The 26,347-nt window shown below is 44.5% G+C and overlaps 2 protein-coding genes across 5 annotated transcripts in view; one reads left to right on the top strand and one right to left on the bottom strand.

Moving 5' to 3' along the window:
* The first annotated feature begins 4,805 nt into the window (after positions 1–4,805).
* Positions 4,806–24,604, top strand: LOC137377601 (uncharacterized). Of its 4 annotated transcripts, XM_068047409.1 has the most exons (5): positions 4,806–5,149; positions 7,378–7,461; positions 19,825–19,980; positions 20,066–20,199; positions 22,468–22,611. In XM_068047409.1, exons 1-5 carry the CDS (start codon positions 5,054–5,056, stop codon positions 22,511–22,513), a joined length of 516 nt encoding a protein of 171 aa, XP_067903510.1. In that variant the 5' UTR covers positions 4,806–5,053; the 3' UTR covers positions 22,514–22,611. The 4 variants fall into 4 exon arrangements, with proteins under 4 accessions (XP_067903510.1, XP_067903506.1, XP_067903509.1 ...); XM_068047405.1 differs by having other exon boundaries at positions 19,825–20,199; positions 22,468–24,604; XM_068047408.1 differs by having other exon boundaries at positions 20,066–22,559.
* The window catches only part of fdx1b (ferredoxin 1b), a 55,438-nt gene continuing 46,592 nt past the window's right edge, over positions 17,502–26,347 (bottom strand). The window contains exon 4 of the mRNA XM_068047410.1: positions 17,502–17,627. Coding sequence (XP_067903511.1) covers positions 17,516–17,627 — 112 coding nt within the window. The 3' untranslated portion in view covers positions 17,502–17,515. The remainder of the gene's footprint in view (positions 17,628–26,347) is intronic.

The following is a 26,347-nucleotide window of genomic DNA, read 5'->3' as shown; positions in this document are numbered from 1 at the left end:
CATGAGTGTTGTGTTGCCAGCATTCCCGTGAGACAGACAGGTCGTGTCTCTGCTATGCAGAACTAAAGAGATTGTACCTGGAGAGCCTTGTGGTGAATGAACGCTTGGCTCTCTATTCCACTACTGTATTGTCCATGTGAAGAAGGCAACGTCACAAGAGTCTGAGCTCTGTCTATTCTTGGTGAATGTTCCCCAAACGCATCCCAATGTGCGCTCCCATTCATCCATAAATGCAAGGTTCCTTTCCACATCGTGACAAGCTCCACAGCATGATCCAGTTGCCTTCATTGCTTGAATGCTGACCCTAAGTCTCAAGGATTGTTTTCTCGACGGCATGTTTTACATGAAAAGAAATAAAGAAAGAAAATCAGTGTCAGAGCTTCCCTCCCTCCATCCACTGAAATTACTGTGGTGCACACCTTTTTAAGTTTTATGATGAAGGCACCAATTGATAACATCGCCAATGAAGCAGTTATTATTCACCTCAGCTGCAGGAATCAGCACATCCTTGCGTCCTCTCCTGCACTGCCTCCTTTGCTTGAATGCCATCCTTACGTCTCAAGGATTGTTTTCTCAAGGGCATGTTTTACATGAAAAGAAATAAGGCAAGAACAGGAGTGTCAGAGCTTCCCTCCCTCCAATGAAATTACTGTTGAGCATGCGTAATGTTCTGCAGTAAAGGCATATACTGATAACACCGCCAATGAATCACTTAGTACTCACCTCAGCTGTAGGAGTCAGGATGATGTTACTGCCCCTATCTCATGATGGTTCAATGCTGCTCTCAGGGACAACATGAATGATGTGAGGGTGCTGGAAAAAGATGCACATTTCTTTTGGACTATGAACATAAAGCAGGCCATTTAGCCCAGCTGTTCCCTGCTAGTGGTTATGCTACTCGTGCACCTTCCCATCCGCTCCCATTTAATCCTGCCTACTACTATCAGCATCACCTTCCATTTCTTTCGCTCATATCAACCTTTGCCTTAAAGCAACATTGGGGATGGAGAATGGTGTGGCTGCACTCCCACCTCACCAGTTGTGTACACAGCAAGAGCATTCACATTTGTGCTACCACTGGACACGGCATGCTTATTTCTTTTAGTGCTCAATCTCTTCTTGCTGAATGTTTCCCAAGCACTTGACCCCTTTGGATGCCCTCTCTGCTTGACAGGCAGCAGCTGGCAATTGCGGAGACTCACAAGGCTCTGCATGGTTGTTTCAAGGGCGGATGTGGAAACAGGGGGCTGTGTGTCCATGTGCACTGCTCTGATGGGTGGAGGAACAGGTGGCTGAATATCAGTGTCCATCGGTAGAGTGATTGGCTCTGCCAGTGTGACTGAACAGCTAGGAGAGGGTCCCGCAGGTGGGGGAAGTGGAGCTGTGAACAGGCAGGCGTGCGTATGGTCCATCAGCTCTTTAGGCCAGGGGGTGAAATGCTCAGGATCCATGGATTGTGGCACGCGACTGATGTCCAGCTCGTGGCCACCTCCATCCGAAGGTGCCTCTGGGCAAATGTTGGGCAAATTAATTGGCTCCATCTCATCGGCCAGTCCTTGCTGCCAGCAGAGAGTCTGTCGCCGCAGCCAGTCCAGTTTCCGTGTGAATGATGCCGTTCCACTCTGCAGAATGGCCTGTTGAAGCTGATACAATTGATCTGAAAGCAAGCGGTATTTTTCATTGTAGCTGAGGGGCCTTGGCTGTTCCTCTGTAATCACAATGGCAGCAGCCATGCCTGTCCTCATGGGTGTCTGAGATGCACGCCAACGGCAGTTGGGGGCAAGCCTCTCCAAAAACAGACCGAGATGCCTCTGCACAACAATAGCATGTTTGCAGGGCAACAAAGTCTGAATGGAGAAGATACAGCTGCAGGTAGCCTGGCCATCATGTATCTGCAGTGTGTACTGTTTGGCACCAGAAATCACAGTCACTGTGCCTTTGTCCTGCTACTTGACATTTACTCGATGAATGTGGCTATGATCCTGATGCATCAGCTTCACAGCGTGACTGGTGAATCCAGTGTAAAATGATTGTAGATCTGCTGGTGCCTCTGTGGAATCCAGTTTGTAAGCAGGTAGCCCTGCAGAGGTGGGTAGAGGTGTCCAATCCTTTCTATCAACTTGTGATCTTTTCCTCCAAAGGTGCATGAACCATTTCCTTGCAGATCATAAACAACTGATCCCTCAGTTCACCATTCAATGGGTAGCTGCTGATCTTCCTCCTCATGCTCTGCATCACATGGAACTGACAGAGGAGAACCGTTGCAGCTGGGAGATGCTTCCTGATCGCATTGATCTCATTGATGTCCTTATCCACAATGGCTGCTCTAACGCGGCAGGCGCTGGATCCCATGAAATCGACAAAAACACCCACAATCCTCACCATGGCATAGAACACAGCCCTGCCTCTTCCAACATTATCCTGCACCATCACCTGGTACAGAGGGTAGCTGCATTTGTTCACTTTGTACGTTCCGTCCACGAACAGCAGTTCAGGAAAGGCCTGCATGTGGGCCTTCATGGCTGGTGTCATGAAGGCAATATAGAGGATGTTGCTTCCCTGCAGGCCAACCCGCACCGTGGCCCCGTCCTGCTGAATCTTCTCCAACGTATCACACAGCGCATCCATGTTGTCATCCCCTGTTTGGAGCCGGGACTTTACATTTCTAATGTCACTAAGGGTCACGGTCTTGTTGAATGATATAATCCTTCAGCTGTTTTACCAAGCCTGCCGCTTGACCAACTCTTCTACCTTCTGCCTTTCAGTTGTCGTCTCCTTGCATAGAAGCGTAAACATTCTGGATCCAAAACATGACCAGTATGTACAAGATGGTAGGAGCTGACACACAGATTGTTCTTGCTCGTATTGAATTTCACACTGATGAATACCTCACAGCCCAGGGCAAGATACCTGAAAAGTTACACAGACATTCAATGAGCACGCCCAAGTTCCTCGTGCCCTCACCAAAACGTCAGCCATGCCCAGGTGTGTTGTTGGCAGCAGTTTACATGTGCACCATGACAAGGTCCCAAAAGCTGGTGCACACCTGTTTCGCTGTACAGAGGAGGTTGCACAGAGGTGGTCGACCAGCCATTGCTCCATCCAGGAAATCACAACGACAGCAGTTCGTAGACACTTAAACTGACCCTAGGGGAGGGGGGCGGGGGCGCATACGCGTGGCTTTGTGGGCACAGGATCTCACTGACAAGATGTATTGATACTGCAAATCTAATCTTGATTCAATGCGCATCAAAGAACAGCGTTACAGGACTGACACGCTACACAAGTGGAAATGTAATGACCTCAGCACCTACCACTGATTCGGTCTCACCCCAGTAGAATGGATGCGTGGCTGCCCATAGTGTACACAGCACAGCCTCATCGAGGCATACTTAAAGCGGATGGGAATTTCGATTCGCCATCTCTTGTTCTCCCTCTCAAGCATATGGGTGCTCATTTTTTTAAATAGACTCCCCGTTGCCTGTAAGCACAACAGTAAAACACATTTAAACAGCATTGTTAGCACAGTAAACATAACAAGGCACATCACAGAATGTGCCTGCAGACCATGCTACCTGTTGAAACATCTCCAGTTTACTGCTGAAGTCGTCATAACTCTCGAACTCCTGGGTTGTGAAGGTGGCAAGGAACTGCTCTGTGGAATCTACTGAAGTAGGCATCATCGACATTTGCAGTTCAGGAAGGCTATTAAGGGATCACATGGGAAACATGAGATAAGATAAGAAATACAGAAGGCACTCCATAGAAACTTTACAGAAATGAAAGTGACCGTTTAGATGGAAAGTTGTTCGCTGGACTGGAGCACATGTACTGCCTGCACACAGCCCCAGACAATGGAAAGGATTTTAGTGCAGTGCAGTGGACTGGAGCACATGCAGTGCCCCAGACAATGGAAATGTTTTCAGAGCAACTTACAACAGCAGAGCAACTTACCTTGGAGCAATCTCCTCTTTCTAATAAAAATGAAGCAGAATGAAATCTCCAAAACAACTAAATAATTGCGATAAAATGCTGGAAAATGCCCGACGAAACCTCTCCTCCTTCCACTTTCAGAAACTCGCGCCGAAGCTGTACGCATGCGTGAATATCTGAAGATTGATGCATGCGTGAATACCCTTTGGCGTTGCATTGCTGTACGCGTAAAGCGCATGCGCAGAGGCCGACCAGGCACGTTGCCCGAAGATGCACACGTCATGCAATGACATAATTGGCGCATGCGCTAACCAGTCCTGGCAAGTCGGAACACAACGCATGCGCAGAGAGCAGAAGCCCATCTGTGCATGTGCGCACCGTGGCGCAGCCTGATGATGTCAGTGGCCGGCTGCGTTGTCAGGAACCACTTTGATATTTAAATAAGGACCCAGCTTCAGGCAAGTGTCCATGATGCCTGCTCAGAATAGCAGGCTAAAATTCCAGACCATGTGAACGGAGTGGGTACGTCAACCAACCGATTTTGAATGTCTGTCCACCCAGTTTCTGTTGGGTGGGTGGGGTTAAAATCACCTATATGATTATTGTCTTAAAACTGAGTTCAAATTTCTCCTTATAAGTTTTGATCACCAGTCTGTAATGACAGACAGCACTTGGGGCACCACATCCGACTTTCGTGTCTTGTATCATTGGGCAGAATTTCATCTTAACAGAGCCGGACACCGCAGAGAGTCTGACAGTGGGTCAGGAACCCATTTGATTCAATAGTGGACTTTGCTTTGGCTCTTTAACTCAGCCACAACATTAACATCCCATTTCTGGTTTCCCAATCAGTCACAGAGGGTGGGTGGGATGACACGGCAAATCTGTCAAAGGAAGGATTTCTAGTAAAAGGACCCAGCAGGAGTCAGAATGGCTGAACTGGACATTGATTCGTAATGCTGCAGCAACCACAGGAATGGAAAGAAGGTTTGGGATGGCTGCTTCCTGGGTCTTTCACTCTTACCTGGAGGTCTTGCTGCAGGATCTGAGGGGTTGAAATGAGGAGAGCTCTCCCAAGGACAGGAGGAAGAGGCCAATTTCTCAAACCAAACAGGTGCAGATGGAAGTGGCTGAAGACGTGAGCAGCAAGAGTGTGGTCTCTCGAACCTGCAGACAGTGCCCCAAGATGTTCAAGGACCTGAGCAGGGCTGGAAAGGTATGTGACATAAAACTTACAGGTTTTACTCTATAAGTGCTGGAAAATGGAATTAGAATAGGTAGGTGCTTGATGGCTGGCGCAGACATGATGGGCCAAAGGGTCTGTTTCTGTGCAGTATAACTCTATGTCTCGCTATGATTCTAGGTGCCAAGCCTTACATTCTGAGTTGCCCAGCATTTTCCTGCACAACACTTCTCAAACCAACACACCTTGCAGGTCCACTCATTCTTCCCTCTCCAGGCACCTCCTCACATCCCCATCTGAACAACAAACACTCCCACTCACTCTCATCGTTGTACCATCTCACACCCATGCTTCACAGTCACCCTCCACAAATGTTGTCCTTCCCTCCTCTCTACACAATCCATTTCTCACACTCACTACTCTCTGCTATTTCTCCTTGTAGGAGGAGACTGCAGAACTGCAGGGAGAGACAGAACTGTGATGTGGGGTGGGGAGGGGCCTCCAGTGATAGCCACCTTGATGATCATTGGCAATGTGTGCCCACTTGGGAAGGAGGTCTTGTTCCATCAGGCTGCAGATATCAGTAATGACCTGCCAGGAAAGCCTGAGCCTGCTGAGGCACTGGTGCTCAGACATGTTGAGAGAGCTGATCCTCTGCCTGTAGGCACTGTGTTATGGGTCTCACCACTTTTGGAATGGTTTTCTGTGTCCATTCCCTCTGTCCTGTGAAGCTGCATGTGGCTCAGGAGAAGGCAGCTGATGCTACTGCTGGTATTTCTCCTGCTGCTCTCGGTGCTGTTGCTATTGCTGGTGCTGCTCCTCTTGTTCCTCATCAGAGGTCCAAGGTAGAGCTGCATAAGCTGCTCCCATGCTGCAGTGAAGACTGACAGCTGGGAAGTGCAGTTCAAAGTGAGTGAAGTCTAAGACAGGTGAACTGACTTCCACCTGTCAAACAGTGAGAGCACAGTCTCAGAAGAAGTGCTGTGAGCAAAACCTCTCACCTAGGCAGAGCAGCAGCTATTCAGTTTCACTGTTTGAAGGCTTCCCAGCCTGTCAGTTTCACTACGGAAGCACTCCTGGCTGCGCTCTCACCTGGTTGACCCCGGCAAGTTCCACACAGCTTGGGAAACCCATGCGCTGGCTACTAAAGCCAGAAGGCTGGGGTAATTCCTGAGTTACTTGGGAAGGTAAATGTTGAAATTACTTACCTGTCAGCTTCACGGGGGTTTCCCGTTCACCTGCAAACTCACCCCAGTTAAACCCAGAAGTGGGTGGGATCATGTTGAGTTCCCCACCTGATGCTACTTTTCGGGGCTTTAACTCCCCCTGCCCGCACCCGAACACGCCCCTGGCAGTTAAAATTCTGCCCATTGTCTCAGTGCCTCAGTGTCATTTTCCTGCTGGAAAGTGCTCCTGTGTGGACTTTGGATCAGGACAGCATGGGGCTTGGCCATTAAATTGACAGAGAATAGCTTGTGCACATTTACTGTTGAAATTTACATGTGAAGAAGGAGCACTTGGTGAATTATCGCCTGCACTAATGCAGTAGCCCAATGCCTTCAGGATAGCAGGAGAAAATATTAGGGATAGAGATGAACACAGGTTTAAAATGCTGTGGTTTGCTGATTGCTGAGACTGATGTGGGGCAGTCAGTACAAGGTGTCTAAGATAGGATTCAGGTTACAGTAAAAACTTTAACTGAGCAGGATAATGCCTTGTGGCAAAAAGCTTCCATTTGGGAGGTAATGAAATACTGTTGAAACAACTTAAAAAGAAATGCATTGTGGCTACCTGTTTTACAATTTGGTGTTGATTTGGGTTAGTAAAAGTTTGTCCTGGCTAAGTCCTATTGAGAGACCTAAGTTAGGTTTTTCCTCATTGGGAAGTGACAGGAATAGTTACTGTACTATGAAGACCCGCAGGAGGTCATTTTAACCTAACCTGCCTGACAGGAATGGGAGTCATTGAAGCCTTAAACCAGGTGGGCAGGCATCTGACTTGAATATGCTCCTTTCCTGCCGGGCAAGTAAGGTTAAAATTGCCCCCATAGACACTTTCATTCGTATTCACATACATAGCTCTTTTTTGTGCATCTGTGCGTCTTATTTGATGCAACGACACTCCTTTGGGCCACAAGCAATCACTCTGTTTCTCATTAAAGTGTTGAAAGACAACACTGATGCTGGTATTTTAAACATCTGTAGCTGCAAGCATTCTTGATATTTAATACACCATACTTTGTGTTCTAACTTCTTCCATAGATGGTACAGCTTCTGAAAGGATTGTGCACTGGAGCTGGGAAAGAACTGCTGCCTGATTGCACAAGTCCTGTCCTTGAGCTCTCAGTAAGTACAAATAGTAACAATAATAGAATATACTGGAACTGCATAGCAGGTCTGTCAGCATCTGAAAAGGGAAAAAATAGATTATCACTGCAGGCTCACTCATTCTGATGAAGCCACCTTTCTTTTTTACTTTCAGTTGTCTACTCGTGCATTTCTATATATCTGAATTTGGAATAGTTTCACATTACAGTCTAAAATCTAGAGTCAAGGTTTAAACTTTAATAAATAATGCTTGCATTTAGAAAGCATCTTTTGCATTTAAACATCTCAGAATGATTCACACAATGAATAACTTTGAAATGCAGCGACTTGCAACCTAGCCAAATGCAACAGCAAGATTTCACAAATAGTAATGAAATGAATGGCAATTATTCTGTTATCACAGTTAGTGTGCGCTTTATATATGCTGAAACACAATTCTTTGAAATCCTGATATATGCAAACCCTACACAGTGCTCCATTTGTGTTTCTAGCCTAAACCTTATTTTTTATGCAGCAGTAACAGTAATATCCCTCTTTTTCTATGGCAGTTTGGTTATACAGAATCATTCAGCACAGAAAGAAGCAATTGGCCCCATAATGCCTATGCCGAGTTTTTGAAAGAGCTATTCAATTATTTCCCCTCCCCTGCTCTTTCCCCATAGCCCTGCAACTTTTTCCTTTTCAAGTAGCTATCCAATTCCCTTTTGAAAGTTACTGTTGAATCTGCTTCCACTGCCCTTTCAGGTAATGGATTCCAGATTATAACAACTTGCAGGAAAAAAAAAATTCCCCTCATCTCACTTCTAGTTCTTTTGCCAATTAACTTAAATCTTTGTCTTCTGGTTACTGATCTTCTTACCAGTGGAATGTTTCTCCCTATATACTTTATCAAAACCCCTCACAGTTCTGAACACCTCTATTAAATCTCCCCTAACCTTTCCTGCTCTAAAACAAACAGTCCAAGCTGCTATAATCTTTCCACATAACTGAAGTCCCTCATGCTTGGTATCATTCTAGTAAATCTTCTCTGCACCCTCTCCAAGGCCTTTTTAAAGTGCAGCGCACAGAATACTCTAGCTGAGGCCTAACTGGTGATTTAGAAAGGTTTGGTATTACTTCCTTGCTTTTGTACTCTGTGCCTCCATTTATAAAGCCAAGGATCTATTATGTGTGCTTTTTTAACAGCCTTATTAACTTGTCCTGACACCTTCAAAAACTTGTGTAAGAACAGCCCCAGATCTCTCTCTGTTCCATTGCCCCCTTTAAAATTATACCATTTAGTTTATATTGCCTCTCCAGAATCTTCATTCCAAAATGCATCACTTCACACTGCTCTGCATTAAATTTCATCTGCCATGTTTCTGCCCATTTCACCAATCTATCTATATTCTCCTGAAGTCTGCTACTATCCTCTTCATTGTTTACTGCATTTCTAAGTTTTGTGTCATCTGCAAACTTTGAAATTATGTTCTGTATACCCAAGTTCAGATCATTAAGAGATATCAAAAAGCGCAGTGGTCCTAATACCAAACTATGGGGAACACCACTGTACACTTCCCTCCAGTCTGAAAACAACGGTTCACCACTCAACTTTGCTTTCCATTCCTTTGCCTATTTCGCTGCTACTGCCTCTTTAACAAGTCTAAGAAACAGAACTTTATCAAATACTTTTCAAAATTCCAGATGCACAACGTCAACCAGATACCCTCATCAACCCTTTTCATTACTTCATCAAAGAACTTTGTACTAAGTGACCTGATAACAACCAAAGTAGCGATCAACCTTAGCATACTGGATTATGAGAGAGAAAGGAATCAACCAGAGCTCCTGTTTCAGATTGCTGCCCAATGACCCCCTTACTGAACTTCATGAGAAAAGTTTTTCCACACAGAATTATTAGATAATGAATTCCTTTCCCACGGCACAGTGGCGCAGTGGTTAGCACCGCAGCCTCACAGCTCCAGCGACCCGGGTTCAATTCTGGGTACTGCCTGTGTGGAGTTTGCAAGTTCACCCTGTGTCTGCGTGGGTTTCCTCCAGGTGCTCTGGTTTCCTCCCACATGCCAAAGACTTGCAGGTTGGTAGGTTAATTGGCCATTATAAATTGCCCCTAGTATAGGTAGGTAGTAGGGAAATATAGGGACAGGTGGGGATGTGGTAGGAATATGGAATTAGTGTCGGATTAGTATAAATGGGTGGTTGATGGTTGACACAGACTCGGTGGGCCGAAGGGCCTGTTTCAGTGCTGTATCTCTAAAACTAAAAACTAAAACTAAGTGGCTACTGAGACTGAGGCTTTAATAAAGTTTAACAGGGAATTGAATAGGTATTTGAAAGCTAAGTATGTGAAAGGGATTAGAGTACATAACTCCAGTTGAAGAGTTGGAACAAGCAGAATGAACCAAATGGCTTCCTTCTATGATGCAATTTCCATAAATCTATAAATAGAGAAGCAAGGCAAATCTTCAGAGTTAGTGGGAAGAACTATGAGAAACAATTAGATAAGCTAGACTTCTTCAAAAAGTAATGTCTTGGAGGGGACCATATTGATGTCGAAAAGATATTTAAGTGAGATATAGACTAAATGGGCAACAACATTTTCAGACACACCAAAGCAACAGAAGAGAGGGCACAGTTGCAGGTTTGTGAACACCAAGTTTAGGACAGCTGTCAGAAGGTATTTGCACACAGGCTGAGCATAAGCTGATATTATGATGCCAAGGACGATGGTTGAAGCCAGGGCACTGGACTAATTTAAGAAACAGCTAATAGTGTAATAGGTTTGGTACTCTTGAGAAATGAGGTCAAATGAAACAAAGGACCATATTCATCTGAATTTATATTGTAATATTGGACTTCCTTTTTTCAATTTTATCCTTTCAGTAGGGATTGTTAGATAGCAATTAGGAGTGGGAACCATGGCTATTTTTCTTTGTTCTCCAGCCTAAACATTGGGGCCAATTGTAGCCCCCCCTGAAATGAAACAATCACGACAAAACTGGAGGATCTAAAGCAAAAGCAAAATACTGCAGATGCTGAAAACCTGAAATAAAAACAAAGTGTTGGAAATACTCAGCAGGTCTGGCAGCATCTGTGGAGACAGAAATAGAGCTAACATTTCAGATCGATGACCTTTCATCAGAACTGGGAAAAGTTAAAAATGTTATGCAGTTTTAAGTAGGTCAAATGGGGTTAAATTATTGGAGGACCTAAAGGCTAGTCCAGTGCAAGGCCCATGTAAAATGTAGGAGGTTGCTGCCACAATGGCTCAGTGGGAAAAGCTGAATTAGCAGCTGTAGAGAACAGGGAGAAAAATTGATGGAGTGTGAATAGCAAAAATAGTATTAGTTACAAAGAGCCAAAAAAATTTAGTGCACTTCTGCTGCAATTCAGTAGGAGTATGAACATAGGGCCAGAAAATAGACTGGATCCTGGTCCTGACCTGTGCTGTGACATAGCAGAAAGCCTTGTAAGGGGTGTAGCTTCCACCTCTTCCTTCAAAGGCCTGTGATGTAGAAAGAGCAAGACCATGGCAGGGACAAGAACTCCCCAGTCTCGGTCTCTCAGAAACATCTTCGGAGGCTGACAAGCCAAGGAGGAAAAACTGTAGTGGCCTCTTCACAGGTAGAAGTGGGATCCACCTTGGGTATTGAACTCTAGGGCTAGGACTCCCAAAGACAAAGGAGGATCACAAGTAATTTTCAACTACTTTATGAAGGAAGCCATAGGAGGATTATTTGTTTCTTTCCTAGGGTGGGTAAACTGGTACACTAGTATTTATGACCTTCAGAGCTGGCAGCTTGGGTGTTTGTGACTGCAATCGTGCGAAGTAGGTGACTTATCCTGACCCCACATACTCTGAGGTTGGGCCAATGGCAGAGGTCACGAGTGGGTGAGATCCTGGCATAAGCCCCAAGATGACTGGTCTGTGGGAGTCCTGGGCCAAACTCTTTCTACAAGCTTAAGTAAAGAGAATATGGCCTCGTCTTTAGATTAGGTACTTTGAATAAGAAGATAAATTCAGATAAGATAGTTACCTTCTCCAACATAGCTCATTCATCCAGAAACAAAATACTGTTTCCCCCCTTGCCCCCATCAATTGGATCTTGAATGAGTTTAAGTTTTTGTCTCCACTAACCAACTGTCACGACCATTCCAAACGTTGATTGTTCATGTGAAAAAGTTCTTCCTGACTGTTACGACTGACTGCTCCAGTCAAAGCCCCCAATCAAAATATGCGATTCTGATTGTGGTGGGAGAAACGCACTGTTAATTCAATCCTGTCCCTCCACAGATCGCCTAACATATCATTTTAAACTTTCCAAATTAAAGAAAGACCCAGCCAATTTGTACCATCTATTAACCCTGAATGAGGCTAACAAAACCAGGTGTCTTTAAATCAACAAATTAACTTTTTAATTAGAAAAACTAAATTTTTAAACATTGCTAAGATATAAACAACATTTAAAATAGAAAAAATTAGAGTCCTTGAAGATTTACACTCCTGCCAGATGTGGAACAGTCCAAGGTTGCTTGAAGTCTTCACAGCCGTCCGATGGGGAAAAAAAGGTTCTTCAACAGTAGAACAGTCTGTAGTCTAATTCAGAAGTCGAAACAGTTGCTTTCCTTCCCCAGTGATGAATTTCAACAATTAACAATTTGGCTTTAGAATTTTTGAGGGATAAAAGATTGTCACAGTCTAACTTCCCTTCCTTCAGTTTAAATTATCAGAGATCTCTGTTTTGGCTTGACATTTTCAGAATTTTGAGAGAGAATAATAAGTAAACAAACTAAATTCTCTTCCTTCAGTTTAAATGGTATGAGAGCCCTCCTTTCAGGTGCTAACACACAGCTGTCTGTCTGTTTCTCCAGTTAGAATAGTCTGTTTCCACTATAAGCCAGTTTAAAATTAAATTGTAACGATGTATCTCTTGATCTCTGGTCCTGAATGGTTGTATCCAAGGCAATGAGAACGCACTCTTTGAATCAGTTTCTGGGGCTTGCTGCCTTAAAGCAGTATGGCTCTCTTTCCAGCCTTAAAGGCACACGGCATTCTACCCCCCAAAAAACTACAGGATCATAACACTGACATTAGTCCTCATTTGACTTTTCATCAATTTTAACCTATATGACCTTGGCTCCCATATTTTGTGCACATCAGTACCTGACAGTTCCTGGGAAAGAATGAGATAGATTTGGAAACTGTACAAAACTCAAAAATACTAATTCTTTTAAGTCAATCTGTAAAACTGAATCAGCTGATTCCTGACAGTAACATTGAACTGTGGCAAATAAAACTATAAAAGACTTCAACCATATTAGGAATATTTAAAGAGACGATCTTACATGAAAGAACAAATTTTTATGAGGAAATATTGGAATTTTTCAAGTTATGAGGGCAAGTTAAGGAAGTTGGGTTTATTTATTTAGAAAACAGACTTTGAAGTGACCTAATTGAAGCCATCAAGATTTCGAGTGAATTGACAATATTGATCTGGACAACTTGTTCACTGTGGTGGTTGGTTTAAATAGCTGGATACATTAGTTAAAAATTAGAGATCCAGGAATAAAAATGGAGATCAGGCAGAAGTCCAGCATCCATAGGTTAACAGTTGTGGAATAAGTTACCAGAGAAGAACATTGAAGTGAACAGTATGAAAAGGTTAAGAAACAACTGTGTACATTTCTGGACACAGAGGGGATTGAGAATAAGGAGAGAAGTAAGGTTTTGTTTAAAGTCTTTTCAAGTTTCTCAAAACTCTTATGTTTGTTTTTTAATGGAACAGCACATTGCTCACTTGTACAGTGAAGTTGGTAAATTCTAAGTCTTATTATTCATGCTATGTTGTAGTCACATCCATTACTCATTAACTGAAATCATAAAGTTTAATTCTCCAGCTTTGTTAATGTAAGAACATTGAATCATCAAAGCTCCACAATAGAAATGGAGGAGGTAAGTTGATATTCGTCTGTTTTATGACCATTTCTTATTTTTCTGTAAACTATTCAGCAAAACTTTGGTTTTCCAGGTCACTATCTGGTCCTCAGCAGTTTTATTATGGTGGTAGTGTGGAGTTTGTAACAAAATAGCAAAAACAAACCAATCTGAACTATTCCTGTGGCTGCAAAATCATGTCCTCAAAATGAATTTGCTTGCCACCACCAAGGAGAGGGGCAGCCAGTCCCAGGAGCTGATGGCACTGCACCTAAATCAGCAATGACTAAGCAAAGAGCTGGTAAACAGGCAAGAGCCAGGAAATCCTGTCATGAGCGAGAGAGAGAGGGAGAGAGACTGCATTGAATAGATACTCTTTGCTGGCTGAAAACTGAGGTCACACAAGAATTGAACAAAATTGCTTTAATATAACTTTTTAAAGTGTTTTCCCAAGCCATAATCCTAGCAACAAGTACCTGCAGCCCATTTCATCACCACCACCTTTCCCCTTCACTCCCAGCCCACCATCTGTCTGGTTTTGTCGAAGGTAGCAACTCTACAACAAAGTTCCACAGGCAGCTCTTGGCTGCAATTAACGCCAATGCTGCTCCCTGCTGGTGAGCTAGGATCTCAGAATAAAACATTTCCTCTAATCCAGAGATGTATATAGCATTAGCGTAATACTGATAGTTGCAGGATTAAGGGGGTGAATTGAAGGCAGTATTACATTAATGCACGTTTCTCAACTCCTGGTGTACACAGCACTGGAACTTATAAAGTAACTGGCCGAAACATGAACAAACACAGCAAACACCCAATTCTTCATGTACTCCACCAGATCTGCTGATGGAGAAACAAGCCAGCCTTCTGATCCTCTGGACACACTCATCTTGGTTCAGTTAATCAGCTTGATTCAAAGCAATGTCACAATGTGAGAATGCTAATGAATAAACCCAGCTCTGTCAATTCCTTTTTAGATGTGCTGGATCTGAGGGGATGGGGGTATGGGAAGTTGGGAGTGTCGGTCTAAGAAGATATTTTTTGCAGGAGAGGCTGATTTGTAAATTGGTGACCTGAACCTGAGATTCTTGCTCTGCCACTAGAAGTGCAGAATCACAGGATCTTCTGCCACTTGGCATGGGCATTGACTCAGTCCCAAGTCCCAGGCGGGTGATTACTTTAGTATTTGGGTAGGTGGCCTGTGCCTGTAGAGATGCAATAGAGGCAGCCCCTCCATAGAGAGGCCAACATATCAGGGTGCAGCTAAAGGCCTTAACGACTTAACATTGAAATATAAGAAAAATGATTTTTCTAAAAGGCTTCTATTCTGGGATTGATTTCCTTTGCTCTTCACCTTGCCTGGGGATTTTTTTTATTTGTTCATGAAATGTGGGCATCACTGGCCACCCCTAGTTGCCCTTGAGAAGGTGGTGGTGAGCCGCCTTCTTGAACCGCTGCAGTCCTTGTGGTGTAGGTACACCAACAGTGCTGTTAGAAAGGGAATTCCAGAATTTTGACCCAGCGACAGTGAAGGAAAGGCGATATATTTCCAAGTCAGGATGGTGTGCAGCTTGGAGGGGAACTTGCAGGTGGTGGTGTTCCCATGCATCTGCTGCCCTTGTCCTTCAAGGTGGTAGAGGTTGTGGGTTTGGAAGGTGCTGTCGAAGTGAGTTGCTGCAGTGCATTTTACCCGCCTCTGTACCAGTCCCAAGGGGCCCCATAAAATTCGGCCTAATATTTTTGTCATCTCTCCACCCAGGAATTTTAGGCCTCAGCTGGTCTTCTTTTCATTTAATTGGCCGACAGGAGAGTGGAGACATTCTCCTCTACTCTATTGGTAGTAATAAGCACGGTTACAACCCTGCAGAAATGCTCAATGTGCCAAAACATTATCACATTATTATTACACAAATGAAGCAACAACTGGATAAGCGAGAAATAGCCAAGCCATTAAATTCGCACACCAATTACTGAAGATGTTTTACAGTGATAAGAATTGGCCATCCAATTTTCATAGATTAATAGTTTCTAAAACCTGATTGTTTGCCTTGTAGGAGACCTTGGCTGTAAAATTGGGCTCCTCAGTGACACAGGTACATATCATTTTCTGGGACTTTCCCACCCCACATGCACTGGAACCCACCTCCACCTGGCTGGAAAAGTTCTGCCCTGTGTGTCTCAGTGAATATTCTTCAATTTGATTGGTTGAAGAGACACGCTGTTACTTAGCCTGCTCACAGACACTACAGATGCACTATAGAGGGCAAATCGTATAAGTCTCTTCTCTAAAGTCCATCCTTTTGCTGCTGATGAGGAAATTCAAGCCAATGCTGTTGATTCAGGGAGAAAATGTTCTCTGGACCTGGAGAACTCCCTTGCTCATCTTCTAGTAGTGTCATGGTGGTCTCTTACATTCATCTGTGCAGGCAGACAAAGCCTTAGTTTAACATCTACAGCTCTCAGTGCCAGATTAATGTGTTAAATCTCTGGAGTGGCAGTTGGCCCCATGACCCCTGACTCAATGGTGGGCATGCTGCCACTGAGCTAAAATATGGACAAATTATGTAACTGATTTGTGCCTGTTTTAATATAGTTTAAATTTACATCTGTATCCAGATAAATTTAGAATGAAGATTATTGCAGTCAACATGCCCTTGTTGATAAAGCTAATACCATACAGCCGAGAAGGGTCCTAGTTCAATTAGCAGTCAATGCCAAGTTATCTGGCCTCTCCTGCATAACAACTGAATGTTACTATTACCTTCAGAATCCCTAAACTAGGGAGGGAGAAAAATCAGTTAGCTTTCCTGGCTATTATCCAGTAACTCCTGGCAGAACATAAACGCCAAATCTGGTCGTCACACAAAGCTTCAGATAAAGAGCATCAATGTGGTCGATAAAGTATCCAAATCTTTGTCCTACAATCTCCTTGATAGTTTGGGAACAGAATGTATTAAATCATACAAGTGAGAAAGAGTCAAAGCTCAAGAGATCCATGTCACATATCAGGTATTAAGTGGGGGAGGAGAGTGAGAAACTTAGAATGCGAACAGTGACTGTCACTGGAGGCATAGATTTGGCTTTTGACCCACTAACCTCAAGTCACAGATGAATTAGAAAACCTAACTCCACTCCCATTTATAACTTGCAGTCGCTGTCTCCTGTTGAATAAATCGGGCCTATAATGTACAGAGCTACAAAACAACAATATTTTCTTAGGGCACATAATGTGCAGTGATTTAGACACTAACTTTTCAACTCTGGGATCTGGGTTCAAATCTGTTCAGTGCGAAGGGATGAATGTTTCCTTTGAATCTTGCTTTGAGATGAGATTGAACCATCTCAGCCCATTCCACAGAACTGCTCCTAATTTGTTGCTTAAGTGGCAGTTTCCAAGGTCACAGAATAGTTGCTCTGGGATGTGGAAATAAGAGCAGGGTGAGGGGTGGGGGATCGGAGGCCGGGTCCTTGGTAGGTAGGGGATTGTTTGGAAACATGCAACCCATGTTATTGCACAGGGGTCCAAGCAGATCCAATGAAAGGCAATAGCTGATCCCTGATCATTTTGCCAACTTATTTATTCTACATTACCTATAGCAATCATGCCTTTGCACAATCGCGTATGTGCATATATGACACCAGATTGACTGGGTAGTATTGAACATTATTGTCTGTTAAATTATAAGGGCCCCAAATTGAACCTTTGCAAGGCAAACGCTGTTCCTGGTGGAAATTGTAACATTGCTGCAGTAGGGATCCTTCTTCTGAAATCATGGCTCTCTACCTACTTTGAGCTATATGGCTTGACCTTGGGATGATTGATGTTGCTACTGGGTGAAGAAAGGTATAGCATTTCACTCCCCAAATCCCTTCCTGAGGACAATCTTTTCAAAAAGAAACAGTAAATTTCTTCAACACCAACAGGCATTTTTCTTACCAGGACTGTACTTTGCTATAATGTCATTATTAAATCAGTTTAATGTTTATCAATTACAAGTCCCATCCATCACTGACATCTTCATTGGCAATGCCACATTGGACTTTACTGAGACCTTGTTAAAGTTCCTGAATACGGTGCGGCATAGTGTTGGCTTTTCTATGACAGGATTGTGTGTTGTTGCCGAGATATGTGCCTCATCACTGCTCCTTTGCATCGACTGATTTTCTGACATCAGACGCTTCCTTTGGTACCTTCACAGTTATTCCATCCAAAGACTTCTTTAGGCAAATCTGACAACCCAGACGGGACCTGAAAATGAGAATTGTTAGTGCTGTGAGAACATTTTTTAAATGTTTTCTCCACTGGAGAGAATGAGGTATTTATTATTGAGGTTAATGAGGTTCAAAAAGGTTTTAGCACCAACAAAGAACTCAAAACATGATAATCCCACCTAATCCTGCCCCCTACCCATGTTTGGATTCATCAATTTAGGCAAGAGTAGAATTGATGCCTGGTCTTTAGGGACAGTTATACTTCAAGTTGGGTATATCAAGGTTTTATCTGAAGTAAAATTCATCTCAAAGCAGAAATAATTTCATGACAACAATCTCTGATCTAAAATGCTGAACACTACCTCTCATTTAAAATAAAAGTTTCTGATCTTACTTGACTAAATGAGTTACAAAGTAAACATTTTGGTTGTGGGCTTGTTCTACAGCTTTCAGAGCCACCTACATAATTATCAGTGTTCTCAGATCCTGATCAGTTCTTTCTTAGACGGCCAATATTTCTGAATTGGTTGAAAATGCACATAGCGGAGAACAGCGCAAAACTGACAAACTCGTGTTACAAGGAGTGGAATTTCAGTTCTTGGGTTGGTAGCTGGTGTTGCAAAGCCTTCCGGGTCCCAACCCTGCACTGATAGGAGAATGCACATCTCAAGCAATTTCTGGATGCAACTGTGCTAATTGGACAAGAATCGCTTTTGCAATCAATTAGCAGGAGGGAGGCAGGACCAGTCTGGGAACGGGCCCAATTTATAAGGCGAGTGTCAACCATTGCTAAGGCTGCGGATTGTCAACATTATGGAGGCTGAGGCAGAGCAGAGGGCAGCAGGCAGGGAGGGCCCCTGTGCCAGGGCATCCCCCAATTTTCAGATGAGTAATTTCAGACTGCGCTGTAAGTGCTGATAGGCCATAGGAGCATTCTCTTCCCTGCCAGCGGTCACAGGAAGCCTGCATGACAGATCAAGAGGGCATGGCTGAATGTTGCAAACGAGGTCAGCAGCAGAAGAGTAGTGCGGAGGACCTGGATGCAGTGTCGGAAGCACTTCAACGACCAGATTAGGTCTGGCAGGGTGAGTGACGAGAGAGACACAGATAGTATGCCCCCCAGTCAGTAGTCACCAGAGTGCCAGGGAGAGGGGCATCCTGTGGGCGCTGTCATGCAGGACCCCACCTGCCAAGAATGAGGCACATCGGTTTTGTTATATCAACATCAACTGTTGCTGGAGTGAGGAAATGACTTGTTGAACAGATCAGCCGTAGCTGGAAAAAACATTTGCATACTAACAGACGGTGCTTGTGTAGACAAAGGACCATTCCCTGACACATTCAACCCACAATGGATGTTGATCACTGGACAGTGAGGGGTGGGGAAGCGCATTCCAGGGTCTGCTGGGGTGATACAATCCACAGGGGCCAGGACTGGTTGGACCAGCTGGTCGCACGACTAACTGGCTGTTTGAGGGTTTTTTGAACTAGCCACAGAGAGCTTGAGCAGAAAGACAGTTTGCTCCTGGACTGTTTGCTCCCATCTCTTTCTCACAAGCCTCTGAATCCACTGAAGACACATGAACCCCAAGAGAGAAAAGTTTCCTATTCGAACAAGGTTTAAGAAGAATACTGGGCCCCAACGAAAAGCATAATCTACCTACAATCAAGGACTTAACAGTGAGCTTGAAGAACTCTAACAAAAACTCTTCAGATATTGCCTCAAACCTTCCCACTTTATTTTTCTTCTGCTCTTTTCAGTCACTATTTGCATGTGTGTATAGCGTATGCATGCTAGCGTGGGTGCGTTGCGTCAACCAAATTAGAATTTAAGTTCAAGTTTAATAAATTTCAACTTTTCTTCTTTAAACCTAAGAAAACCTGTTTGTGCTGGTTTCTTTGCCTTATAAATTGGAAAGCGGTGAACAAGGATTCACCAAGGGGGAGCTAAAAACACACGGTGTGTTTAAAATTAAATCCTGTTACGGTAAGACCAGGGGAAGGCTGAGAGGGACCCCTAGCCACCTTTCTCACCTGGTCATAACAGCACTTAGAGGGCCAATTAGCATGGGTGAAGGGTGTGCAGTGGAGCCTCGCTGACCCACTGGCATAGGGCAGAACCCAAGTGCTGCTGGTCAGGAGGCTGTAGTGCAGTCTATAATGTTGTCAGTAAGTAAAAGACGACAAGTGGAGAGGGAGGCCTTGCACTAATGTCATCTTTCTTCGCCTTGCAGGCAAAACAGGAGATGAATGCTACCAAGACAAGAGGGAACGCCTGGAAGAAGGGCAGGCACAGCCTGCAGTCCTCATCCCCTTCAAGGAGCAGACACTTCAAGTGTCCATCTGCACGGATGCAGGGGATAGCGCAACAGGAGTCCATCGCAGACAGGGTGAAGACATCTCAACATCTTCAGGGTCAGGAGATGCATGTATGCCGTGATTTTTCCTCACTATCCTCTCTTATGTCTCCCACAGGGTCACCTGCAAAGGGTCAGCAGAGGCCACGTGGGCAACAAGTACCCGAGGAATCCAAGCAGGAAGACAACATGGAGGCTGCACTGTCACATCTTACCAGCACACCCTTCACCAAGGCAGACACTCGCACCTCGGTGGGTCTGCACTTGTCAGTATAGAGGGTGGCACAGGGTGAATCACCTCAGAGCTGGAGGATTCGGGGAAGGCAGATTCCGCAGTAGCCAGTCCCCCTCAGAGGACGGAGGACAGATGCAGCACTGCTCAGCAGAGTGGGGAGGCTAAGCCTTGTATGTCAAACACCAGGGGGCAATTCATTGAGAACCAGCATGAGATTTGGGCCCACATGTCAGAGGTACCCAAGGCACTACGGAGTCGTGCAATGAGAATGGAGGAGGCAATTCATAACATGTGCTCCTCTGTGACTCAGTGCTTTGAGCACATGAGCTCATTTATTGAGAGACTGGAGACACCTCATGTACAGCCATGTACAGCATCATTCAGAATGGATGCAGGAACAGCACACTGACATACAGAGGGTGCATGGCATACTCAGTAGCATCAACCAGTCAGTGGGACATATGGTGCAGAGAGGCATAGAGTGGGTGCCAACTTTGCCCCCACTGGTGGTCCCCCCCAGTGATCTAGGGTGCCATGAAAGGGCTGCGGTGGCAAGAAATTGCTCTGAGGGGCCACTCCTCAGTTGGCTCCATTATCATCTACTGCCTCCATGGCTCCTCTGATGGGCAAAGTATCTGTGGAGTCGCACTGTGTGACAGAGGCTACCCCTGGAACATCGAGGGGTGCAGCAGCCTTTGGAGGTGCCCCACCCCCCCCCCCCACAATGACACCACCTCCTCCCTCATGATGTATTTCTGACCATGTTGAACCCAACCGCTCTGCCACAAAACGAATATTGTACTGTGCCTCTGGAAAAACCTGTGAACAAGCTCAGTAAGGGCCTCAAGTGGCTAACTTAAAATGCCAGACAGGATTCATCTTTTGCCTCCTGTCAGCCCGAATGAGAATCCGAGCGAGTCGGTCTTACACTGCCCTCTGCAGCTTTTGCAAAATCCAGCCCACTGTCCATGTTTTGTCCATTGATGCTTGCACAGAGTTCTGCTCATTGCCATCAAATGGTAGTTATACTATGAAATTATGCAGCAGGTGAGGAAACATGTTGGCTTGGTTGTGATGCCCACAGTAGAATAACCTGCTGATTTCACTGTCAGGTTTCACGTGAACAATTGCCACTTGGGCAAAATACTGGTGGACATCAGTGCCTTAGAACCTTACAGCCTTCAGGAGGAAAGGAAATGTAGAAAAACTGATTATGATTCTCTTCACCATGGCAACAATCAAAATGAGCATATTAGTCATTGCTTACTGTTCACATTTAGACATCTCCTCACAATAACTGCAGTGGATGTATAATAAGTGGATATTAAGTTAGCAATAGTGCAGCACTGGGCTCAATTCATTCATGTGGAAAAGTTGGCTCACATCTGTGGTCTTTGTGATGCACACAGATCAAATGGATCTGGTCATGGACTAGACACTGCCATTTTGTGCTTTCAGTTGACTGGGAGGGTGCTTCCTAAATTAGTCAGACAGTTTTCTTCCATGTGGGAACTCTTGTCTATTGACATTCACTGAAATAGTGCTGCAGAGATAGTTTCAAGGTCTCTCAACAGTCTTTGAACTTTAATACTACTTGACAAGACAAGGGTAAATTTTGTCTGCTAATGGAGGCTAAAATAGCACAGGTGGTGGTCCAAGTTTCTATCTTTTTATGCTTATTAAAGTGAGGAATGTTAGTGCTGGGAAACATAAGACTTTGTATTTCATACAGCTGGTGTCAGCATCAAGTACTCTCAGCTCCATTTTAGAAAGAGCTCGACATAGAGTGAGGCTCTCTTGTAGCAGCATCACACACCGGGGGAATTTCAACCTGAAAAATTGAGTGGTTTTGGGAATAGGTGACTGGTTAAAATGGCTGAAATTGATGGCATGTCGGGAAGCCAACCGCAACCTGCCAACTCCTGCCTTTAAGTGCGGTGCGTCCAGCTGCGTGTGGGAAACTCCCTCAGGAGAGGCAGATATGTGCAAAGGTAATTAGCTGCTGTTTTAACTTGGCATTTTGAATTAACTCTGGGATTTCCTTGGATTCCTGGAACTCAACAGTGAAAGCAAGGCGAGAGGACAGCAGGAATTGAGGGGGCTGAACAAATGGCAGGGAAAGAATCCTGTAAGTACTCAGACCTCATAGCTGCTCTCTTGTCTAAGTGAAAGGCATTTGCTCACGGGACTTGCTCTGAGAGTGTGCTTTCACTGCTTTGGATGTCATTTCTACTACCTTGAAGTTTTGTGCATCTGATCTACGCTTCCTATCTGTCAAACCTCAGTTCAACATGGGAGCTGCTCGTGCTGATTTACCTTGGACTGAGGTGAGGAACAAGAAGTGCAGGAGCAACAACAGCGCCAGCAGCAGCAGCACCAACAGGAGCAGAAGCATGCAGGAGCAGGAGCAATACCACCAGCAGGAGCAGCAGCAGTACCAGCAGGAGTAGCACCAGCAGGAGCATCAAAAGGAGCAGCAGCAGTAGGAGCAGCACCAGCAGGAGCAGCAGCAGCACCAGCAGCAGCACCAGCAGGAGCAGCTCTAGCAGGAGCATCAAAAGGAGCAGCAGCAGCAGGAGCAGCACCAGCAGGAGCAGCACCAACAGGAGCAGCAGCAGCACCAGCAGGAGCAGTTCGAGCAGCAGCAGCATGACCAGCAGGAGTAGCACCAGCAGCAGCATCAAAGGAGCTGCAGCAGCAGAAACAGCACCACCAGCAGGAGCAGCACCAGTAGGAGCAGGAGCAGGAGCAACAACAGCAGGAGCAGCATTCCAAAAAGACCTCCTTGACGACCCAAAGGCTACAATTTAGAGGCCTTGCTTAAAAGCGGTCATAAATTCGAAGCCATCCTTATGGGCAGGCAGAGCCTACAAGCCCTATGCACTTTGTCTACTATTGGTTCCGTGCCAGCACAGCCAAACCTAGCAAGCCATGTAGGCACTGTGGCCTCATACATTCTCCAAGAAATTGTCCAGCCTTCCATGATATTTACCAAGCATGTGGCAACAGAGGGCACAGGAAGCGCAAATGCAAGAAACCTAAATCACAACAAGACAAGCCACAGTTGGATGCACGACAAGTATAGCATCACAACCGACAGTGGGAACAGTTCAAATTTCAAAGGCAAAAAATACATGAAATGACCAGCCAGTCCGAAAAGTTGGAAGGTGAGCATGACCAAGACACTAACACACAAAGTGAGCAGGCATTACATAATGTCGACCTCACTGAGTGTATTGACACGGTGGGACCTTCGTAAGCCTTTGCGACCATCCAGATTATTTGCCCACAAAAGCTTGCCAAGCAGACACTATGGACCAAGATTGACACAGGTGTGAGCACCAATATTCTACCACTCCGTATCCTGAAGGATTTGTAGCCACAGCAATGGCACATTATGGCTCAACCATCCACCGCCAAGCTCATAGTGTACAATGGCTCCGCTATTCAGTCTTTGGGATCCATATAGCTCAAGCGCAGATATAACAACTCACCCTGGTCACCCAAATTTTTTACATCATGGATACCACAGGTCAATCACTTGCAGGCCTACTGACATGTAAAGATCTCACATTGGTGAAAATCCACAGGGTGGACACAAATGCTAAGCCTACAGACCACAAGGACAACTGCAGACGATCTGTGATGAGCAGAAGCAGGCACTGCAGAAGCAGGGTCACAAACTCAGCAAGTCAAAACTCAAAATCGAGACAATCAAAGAAGCCAATAAAGCATTGCAAGATCCAACTGGAGACTGTTCTGAAGATCGAGAAAAAGCAGAGACGTGCACTACAGAATGACCTTCAGAGGGAAAGGGATACCATCTCATAGCTGAGAGCACAAATACAGCAACACAGCACACTGAAGAAGGAATTCCTTCGATTACAAGAAGACATCGGTCAAAAGGTACAAGTACAAGACAGCGTAGGAACCGCTGTCAAATTCAAGAAGTGCCAGACCAAGGAGCGCTGAGCAATTCCATTGCCAACAGGACATATTCAAAGACATGATCCAAACCCAACATTCCCACCGGTAGACAAGACTGTGAGATTGCACAACAACCACAAACTAAGCTTACAGTGATCAGGTTGGGGCATATCATTAGACCTCCAATATGCTTTAAAGACTTGTAAATTTGTTGCTGTATATTTTAAACATTTAATACCTTTCTCACTGCCTGTATTGTAAATAGTTCTGGTGATATTTTTGCATTTTAATTTAGAAAATGGGGGATGTTGTGGTATTACTTTAAGGGGTGTATCGAAAATGGCTGTCCATCGACAGACAGGATGTGACGTACAGATCCATGTGATCTCTAGCCAGTTGTTGGAAGCAGTTACAGAGATAAGCTGTATTACCCTACCTTCCCAGTATTGCTATATATAAGTTAGTATCTTCAATAAAAGAACCCACTTTTTAGATTCGCCGGAATCATCTGTGTGATTGGTTTGCTTGCATCAAGAGGAAACGCAACACCCTCCACCCTATCACAGACCTTGCTTTTTGCTCTCCCCCCTCCCCCCCACCCACCCCCCACTGTTACTTATTCATAACCTATGATATTTCTAACCTTTCCCAGTTCTGATGAAAGGTCACAGACACTGAAATATTAACTCTGTTTCTCTCTCCACAGATGCTGCCAGACCTGCTGAGTATTTCCAACATTTTCTGTTTTATTTCAGGCTGCTTATATCCCTGCTCCAACTGCTGGGATGCTCTTGGCTGCAGTCATCTGGGTATTGATGCCCGTGAGGACCCTTCCAAAAACTGCCCCACCTCTACCTGTGATTGGGGCAGACTCAGCCATTGCGACAGGAGGCAGCATGTGGGATTCTGAAAGGGGTTGAGGGACAATTGTCAGTGTATTATAAGGGCATCAAAGGGTTAATCCTGAAAGAATGTAAAGATTACTGACCACCAGGATGAGGTAAGAGATCATTTGGGGGAGACGCAAGAACAGTTACAGCGTGACATTTGAAGGAGATACACAGGCTAGTGTGGAGTGTAAATAGTGACAATGCAATAAAGATTAATGTTTAAACACTGCAGTCTAAGAACCTTTCTGGCTAGAATTCATACAGTGGCAGCATAAAGAACCAAATATATAATATGGTGAACAGCACTGGGATCAAAGTCGTGTACCCAGAATGGAAAATTTGAAGCAAGAAGAGAAGAAACTTTAAAACAAGTAGCTGAAGAGAAAAACTACGGACCTGTGAAGGCTGAGAAAAGCTCCATAGAATGGAAGCGTGGCTGAAAAGCAAGCGATCGGGTGAGTCATTGTACTGACAACAGACCTGATAGGCTGAATGGCCTCCTTCTGTGCTGTAACTTTTCTATGGTTCTATAGCTCTAATTGAGAAATTCTGGTATAAAAAATGCCTTTAAAAAGCTTAAATTGATTTTCTAAAGGCTCTATGTGAGTGAGAGAAAAAAGGGGAAAACCCTGAAAAGAGCGTTAACTGAAAAAAAACACACTCTGATAGTGGAGTGAAAAAAAAGCATGGGAAACTCCCAAATACAGCAGAGCCTCCATTAACGCAGCTATGCTGAGAGAGAGAAAAAAATCATTGAACCAGTCAAGTGTGAACAAGGTAAATAAATGGAAAAAATGCACTTGGAACTATCAAACAGCTCTGTGAATTCCAATAGGCAGCTGTGTAAACATTTCAGCAAGTGCTGAAAGAAAACAGAGAACACTGTCAAGCACCTGTTACATTTCATTAAAGCAAGCCAGCGTGAAGAAAAAAATAGAGTTTCTTAAAGGGGAAACACACTAAAAAGACTTTTTTTTTAATGGATCAAAAATTGGGAGTGCCAGAGAGCTTTAAAAATCACGAGGGATCCAATCAGTACTCAAAACTAGGCACTATGGAGGCAAAAGTTCCTCAGGTATAAATTTGCATCGAAATTGGACAGCAGGTCCGAAATAGAGCAAGTGAATACATTATTATATTTAATTGATGCTGTAGCTGGTAAGACAACATATTGATGAAAAATCAGCCACATTTGACAACATCTTAAAAGCTTGCAATTCCTATTTCAATTGATGCAGCAATAACAGACCAATCCTGCGAGGTGAGAAAAGACCTTGGTACAGGAAACGTCCTGCAACTATTCAGTTCCTTCACCAGAGGGCTGAACAAGAGGCACCAGGAGAAAAGG

The sequence above is a fragment of the Heterodontus francisci genome, chromosome 15 (genome assembly GCF_036365525.1).
Source record: "Heterodontus francisci isolate sHetFra1 chromosome 15, sHetFra1.hap1, whole genome shotgun sequence".
Lineage (NCBI taxonomy): Eukaryota > Metazoa > Chordata > Chondrichthyes > Heterodontiformes > Heterodontidae > Heterodontus > Heterodontus francisci.
Note: the sequence above shows the minus strand (reverse complement) of the source record. Positions and strands in the feature narration are given on the sequence as shown.

Coding starts and splice junctions, on each gene's coding strand:
- LOC137377601 (XM_068047405.1), top strand. CDS start 5,054: ATGGAAGTGGCTGAAGACGTGAGCAGCAAGAGTGTGGTCTCTCGAACC. Junction 5,150..7,377: donor ACCTGAGCAGGGCTGGAAAG/GTATGTGACATA, acceptor CTTCTTCCATAG/ATGGTACAGCTTCTGAAAGG. Junction 7,462..19,824: donor GTCCTGTCCTTGAGCTCTCA/GTAAGTACAAAT, acceptor TTCGCCTTGCAG/GCAAAACAGGAGATGAATGC.